Consider the following 6,222-nt stretch of genomic DNA (forward strand, 5'->3'; position numbering starts at 1 on the left):
CCCCAACTCTCTCGGTCTGGCCTCGTAGGGGAGGTTCTCCAGCCTCGGATCATCTCCGTGGCCTCTTTTGCACTCGCTCCAACAGCTCCATCTCCTTCTTACGCTGAGGATCCAGAACTGGACTCGGGGCTCCAGGTGGGTCTCCCCGAGCGGAGCAGAGGGGCAGGATCCCCCAGTCCCTGCTGCTCCCACGGCTCTGGCTGCAGCCCAGGACTCGGGTACTTTCTGGGCTGCGAGCGTGGAGCTTTTTACAAGCCGATCAGACCATCTGCTTAGCGATCTGGTTCAGCAGTGGAGCCCGTCCCGCTCGCGGTACCGGGCGCCGGGGCGGCAGGGGGCGCTCTCCCCGCGCTCTTATGCGCCGCGCTGGCCGCAGCCTCATCGTGACGAGGTGGCCGAGTGGTTAAGGCGATGGACTGCTAATCCATTGTGCTCTGCACGCGTGGGTTCGAATCCCATCCTCGTCGACAAACAATGTTTTTCTCAACTCCTAATTAATTTTTTTTTTTTAATTGGTTTGAACCCCATCTCCAAAGAAACCACCGACTCGCTGCCACTTCTGCTCGACAGACAGCCTTGCAGGCTCTTTCCCAGTGTTACCATTGGGAACTCCTTATTTTCTGGGACCAAGGCTGGTTAATGTTTTTATCAGCTACACAGATATCAGGGGCACCCTCAGCAAGCATGCAGACCACACCAAGCTCAGCGCCCCAGCTCTCATGCCACGAGGGCAGGATGGCATCCAGAGGGACCTGGACAAGCTGGAGAAGTGGGGCTGGGAGAACCTCATGAGGTTCAACAAGGCCAAGTGTGAGGTCCTGCACCTGGGTTAGAGCAATCCCAGCACAAACAAGGGCTGGGGGGAGAGTGGAGTGGGGTACACCCTGAGAAGGACTTGGGGTGCGCAGGGAGAAGCTCGACAGGAGCTGGCAACATGTGCTCCCAGCCCAGAAACCCCCCGTGTCCTGGGCTGCATCCAGAGCCGTGGGAGCAGCAGGGAGCGAGGGGATCCTGCCCCTCTGCTCCGCTCGGGGAGACCCACCTGGAGCCCCAAGTCCAGTTCTGGATCCTCAGCGTAAAGAGATGGAGCTGCTGGAGCAGATCCAGAGGAGGCCACGGAGATGATCCAGGGCTGGAGAACCTCCTGTACAAGGCCAGGCTGAGTGGGCTTTGAGGTCCCTTCCAACCCAACCATTCCAGGATTCTATCAAGTACCCCCTCGTTTATTCTGGCTGCCTGCACACCAGCTGGAAACAACAGGGCTCCAAGGCGAAGGCTTTGATTGTTGGAACAGTAACCAGAGCTGGTCATTGCTACGGGTGACACAGGTGGAAAAAAGAGGGGGGGAAGGGATAAAAAAGCCTGAGCGCAGAATGATTACAATAATCCTCCCCAAAACCATGATGCGACCATACTAACAGTGATGGAAATAAGAACTGTGGTGATATTTATCACCCTGGAAACACAGTGACATAAGATGTGCTTTAAAACCTCTCCTCGTTGATAGAAAAGCTTTAGTTTTTCTCTAGAGCCAATTGTCACACAACTGGCCAATTAAAAACAATTCCACACCAAGCAAAACCAAAGAACAGCACAGCAGCAAAGCAACCACAGCTTTGGGTTCCTGCTCAAGTACGAAGCTGTTTCCAGCAAGGCACAAGGGTTGGAGGTCGCGAGGTTCTCAGAAGAGAAGCCAGAGGTTTTGGGGAGGCGCAAGGTACAGAGGAGGCAGCAGAAGAGGCAAAAAACTGCTCCATCACCTCCTCATAAATCCCATAAACACAAAACTTGGGCAGCAGAAGCTCCAAAATCAGGCCCAGCGTGAAGAGGTTGGGTTGGAACTGGATGATCTTCAAGGTCCCTTCAAACCCAACCCATTCTATGATGTGTCCCTAGAATTCCTAACTTTAAATTAAGTACTTAATTGAACTGATTCTGACAGGGCAGTTGGAAAGCCAAGCCTGCTTTGCCGACACGCAGAAAGCAGCAAGCAGACCAGCAACACCACACCCAGGTTTCACCCAACAGCGTCCTCAGCGGCAATGCTGGGGTTCAAAATCAACAAGGCAGAGGCAGAAGAGTTGTGTGTGTGGCACCCAGCGCAGTGAACTACACCCCGCAGCTCTTACGGAAGGAACAAGATCACACAGCAGGCCAGAAGGTGAGGCGCTGGCTTTATGAGCGCGCTTAATTACCCGTGGGGGCAATCAGCAGCAGACCCAGGACGGGCTGAGGTGAAAGGCAAAGCCGCCCACGCGAGCGACAGTTGTTGTTGTCCTGAAGTTCACTAAATGGCAAGAGAATCTCTTTCACAGCACCTGTCGGCAGCTGGGACGGATCTCCAGCCCAGCAATCCCCCCCCACCTCAAGCCACAGGCAGCCTGTTCACCTCAGCCACGTCCACAAAGCCCGTCTCGGGTCTCCACGAGACGCTTTCGCGGCCGGCAGTGTCCATAGGGGTCAGGTGTCCTCACCCTCTTCCCAGTCTTCCATGGCCCACTGGGGCATCCTGGAGCAGTACTCAAACCCCACTCCCTTGTAGCGCAGGGCATGGAGGAACATCACCAGTTCCTTGGGAGACGGGTCCCGCCTGCTGATTTTACACTCTATGCATAAAGGGTCCTTCTCCTCCGAGCTCTCCTCTTCCAAGCTCTTCTCCTCCAAGCTCTGCCCTTCCAAGCAATTCTCCAACCTCTCCTCTTCCATTTCTCCATTCTGACTCTTACACAATCCAAGTTTTTTACTATTTTCAAGCGTTTCCAGGTTGGTATTAGAGTTCAGCGGACAAGCTCCTGTGCCATTTCCCTTGGGATCTCCAGTGTCCCTCCCAGGATCCGCAGTTTCCTCGGCAGGGCAGGAGTTCTCGTTCCCCAGATCAGCCTGTACGGAGATGCAGTCACCGGAATCACCACAGTCTTTGTTTTCAGCACTGGAGCTCAAGTCCTCCTCCGCGATATCCAAGACATCCAGGCTCTGTTTGGAACGATGCTCCTCTACCAGCGCTTTCAGGAGCTCCTCATCTGTTTTATCGATCTTACCCCCTTTTCCTTTGTCGGGGCCCCACGCTTCCATGTTATAGATGGGATCGTTGACAATGGGATGTCCCAGATACTGGAGATGGACCCGGATCTGGTGCGTGCGGCCCGTACGGGGCAGACACTTGACCACGCTGGTCTTGCCGTTGTAACTGAGCCTCTGGAAGATGGTTTTGCAGGGTTTGCCTTTGGGATCCACGCGGCACACTCCTACTTTGTAGGAAACCACCAAGATGGGCTCTTCGCAGACCACCTCATGCTCCGGGAACTCCCCCACTACACGGCAGACGTATTCCTTTTCCAGCTGCAAGGAGACACAGGAGCAGTGCTGAGAAAACACCGTGGAAAACCCTCTCTGTCCCCATCACACCTGCGCGGCAACTCTCTTTCTCTTCCATGGAATATACTTGCAGGCAATATACTCAAAATTCATTATAACTGAACAGGAGAAAAAAATTAAAGAACCCCAGCTATTTAAAGCCCAGTTCCTCTCAGGCTTTCTCCAGCTCATTGGGAAATCAAGCACATAAAGGCCTGGTCTGTCTTTCTTGGGTTAAATTCAAGAGTGATGTCCCAACGCTTTTGCTTGCAAACTTCACTTTGCTGCCTCAAAGACAATGGTGGAAGCCAGTGTCCTACAGCTACAGCTCTGCTTGGGTTGAGAGTCATCAGAAAAACAAGAAAGTCTTCTAAAGCTGACAAGGTATGAGACGACTGGTGTATTTACTGATAAATAAAGGTGTTCTCATCTCAATCTCCTCTCTTTCTGCTTCAAACCATTTTTCCCTCAACCCATCCCTGCCCTCCCTGATCCAGAGCCCCTCCCCAGCTTTCCTGGAGCCCCTTTCAGTCCTGGAAGCTGCTCTAAGGTCTCCCTGCAGCCTTCTCTTCTCCAGGCTGAACAACCCCAACTCTCCCAGCCTGGCCTCGCACAGGAGGTTCTCCAGCCCTCGGATCATCTCCGTGGCCTCCTGGGGATCATTCCAACAGCTTCATGTCCTCCCATTGCTGAGGACTTTCAGTCTAGTTTTACCAAAATCAATTACATTTTCCCTCAGTTCTTTTTCTCTTGATGCTCCTCACACGCAACACACTAAGAGCAGAAGGGTGACCACAAGCTGTTCTGAGAGCTTGTGCTCGTTTAGACCAAACATCTCGCTGACTTTTAACCCGTTTCAAGACAATATCATATAAGAGACTCCAAAAAAAACTACCGCTGCCCCCAGCTCTCACCTGCCTCTCCCGAACCTGCTCGTCGATCCTCTTGGATACCTCTACGGTCTTGGCAAACATCAGCACTCCCGAGGTCATGCGATCCAGGCGGTGGATGGTGTGCAGCTCCTTCAGGTCGTGCTCTTTGCCCAGGATGAAGATGACCGTGTTGTGCCGAAACCTGCCGCAGGGATGCACCGGCAGGGAGGAGGGTTTGTCCACAACCACCACCTCATCGTCCTCCACCAAGATCTGGATAGGCTGGGCAGTGACCGGCGGCTCGTGGCGATGAACCGTGTTCCTCAGGAAGTCGTTATTCTAGAAAAAAAGATGGAGTGAATGTGGATGCAACCGGCACAACCACCCCATCGGGCCACCCACAAACGGGGGCTTGAAATTTAGGGAGCAAAATGGAAGCCCCTTCATCCTGGAATCTGGGATTTAGCCCAACAACCCTGCTCATCGATGTTCCAGCTCGGTAATGTGTCTTAAGCGATATCGCCACGCCTGGCCTGTCCTCAGGCAGCTGAGCAGAGCCTGTGGGGCAACACCGGCTCCCTGCAGGACCCACACCCTCCAGCCCACCTGGGGCTTCCCGGGGGTTCCAAAAGCCCCAGGATTCATAGAATCACAGAATAGCCAGGTTGGAAGAGACCCAACGGACCATCAAGTCCAACCATTCCTATCAAACACTAAACCATTTCCCTTAGCACCTCGTCCACCCGTGCCTTAAACACCTCCAGGGAAGGTGAATCAACCACCTCCCTGGGCAGCCTCGGACAGGGACCAATCACCCTTTCTAGGAAATATTTTTTCCTAATGTCCAGCCTGAACCTCCCCTGGTGGAGCTTGAGGCCATTCCCTCTCGTCCTGTCCCCTGTCCCTTGGGAGAAGAGCCCAGCTCCCTCCTCTCCACAACCTCCTCTCAGGGAGTTGCAGAGAGCAATGAGGTCTCCCCTCAGCCTCCTCTTCTCCAGGCTAAACACCGCCAGCTCTCTCAGCAGCTCCTCATAAGGCCTGTTCTCCAGCCCCTTCCCCAGCTCCGTTCTCTTCTCTGGACTCACTCCAGAGCCTCAACAACGTTCCCTCGGAGACCTCACAGCCCCAAACCACCAGAGACACCAGCACAACCCTGGGGGGGCTTCCTGGTAGCGCGGAACCCCAGGGCGTCGCTCCAGGTGCCTGTGGCGCCCCTCTCGGTGCCCGGGACGCCCCTTCTGCCGCCCCCGGTGCCCCGGGACGCCCCTCCCCGGGGCCCCCCACCTTGAGAACGACCTCCAGGTCCCGCACGGGCTCCTCGTTGAGGCGGAGGCGGCCGGCTCGGGCCGCGGCGCGGTAGTAGGCGATGGGCTGCGCTCGGAACTCGGTGCTGAAGACGTGCCCGAGGCTGCGGCCCACCCAGCGGCCCTTGCAGTAGGTGCGGAAATCGAAGTAGTAGGGGCGCACCTTGCGCAGCCCGCGCTCGAAGTAGTACGAGGTCTCGGCGAAATGCTCGGCGCCGAAGCTCACCCCGGCGCTCAGCTTCCGCGGCGGCGGCACGAAACGCTCCCCGGCGGCCACACGCCGCTTCTTGGGGGCCGGTTCGGCCATGGGGCCCGGGCGGAGCCGCCGCCGCCACCCGCCGCGGAGCCGCCACCACAGCGGCGCCGACGGTGACGTCATCGCCCAGCGCCGCCGCGAGGCCACGCCCCCTCACCGCCGCTTCCCGCCCTTTTCGCCCTTTCCCGCCCTTTTCGCGCCCCTCGGCGCCTCCAAGGCGGGGGATGAAGGGGCCTCAAAGCCACCCAGTTCCATGGGCAGGGACACCTCCCACTGGATCAGGGGCTCCAAGCCCCATCCAGCCTGGCCTTGAACCCCTCCAGGGATGGGGCAGCCACCCCTGCTCTGGGATCCTGGGCCAGGGCCTCCCCACCCTCACAGCAAAACATTTCTCCCTAAAATCTCATCCCAATCTCCCCTCTTTCAGCTCAAACCC

At 56.4% G+C, this 6,222-nt stretch overlaps 1 protein-coding gene and 1 non-coding gene across 3 annotated transcripts; one reads left to right on the forward strand and one right to left on the reverse strand.

Moving 5' to 3' along the window:
• Positions 1-385: 385 nt before the first annotated feature.
• Positions 386-467, forward strand: TRNAS-GCU (transfer RNA serine (anticodon GCU)). The gene has a single exon. It is a non-coding gene; the product is annotated as a tRNA-Ser (tRNA).
• A 1,688-nt stretch (positions 468-2,155) lies between these two features.
• On the reverse strand, positions 2,156-5,876 carry RPUSD2 (RNA pseudouridine synthase domain containing 2). Of its 2 annotated transcripts, XM_069857198.1 has the most exons (4): positions 5,511-5,876; positions 4,269-4,565; positions 2,693-3,339; positions 2,156-2,635 (listed from the first exon to the last, which is right to left on the reverse strand). In XM_069857198.1, exons 1-4 carry the CDS (start codon positions 5,835-5,837, stop codon positions 2,461-2,463), a joined length of 1,446 nt encoding a protein of 481 aa, XP_069713299.1. In that variant the 5' UTR covers positions 5,838-5,876; the 3' UTR covers positions 2,156-2,460. The 2 variants fall into 2 exon arrangements, with proteins under 2 accessions (XP_069713299.1, XP_069713297.1); XM_069857196.1 differs by having other exon boundaries at positions 2,156-3,339.
• Between the last annotated feature and the right edge of the window lie 346 nt (positions 5,877-6,222).

This window comes from Phaenicophaeus curvirostris, chromosome 5, assembly GCF_032191515.1.
Source record: "Phaenicophaeus curvirostris isolate KB17595 chromosome 5, BPBGC_Pcur_1.0, whole genome shotgun sequence".
Classification (NCBI taxonomy): Eukaryota; Metazoa; Chordata; class Aves; order Cuculiformes; family Cuculidae; genus Phaenicophaeus; species Phaenicophaeus curvirostris.

What these genes read in the sequence shown, in the direction of transcription:
- RPUSD2 (XM_069857196.1), bottom strand. Translation starts at nt 5,837, where the DNA reads ATGGCCGAACCGGCCCCCAAGAAGCGGCGTGTGGCCGCCGGGGAGCGT. An exon ending in ACCTGGAGGTCGTTCTCAAG is followed by an intron (nt 4,566 to 5,510) that starts GTGGGGGGCCCC and finishes CTTTTTTTCTAG; the next exon opens with AATAACGACTTCCTGAGGAA. An exon ending in AGCAGGTTCGGGAGAGGCAG is followed by an intron (nt 3,340 to 4,268) that starts GTGAGAGCTGGG and finishes GTCTCCTTGCAG; the next exon opens with CTGGAAAAGGAATACGTCTG.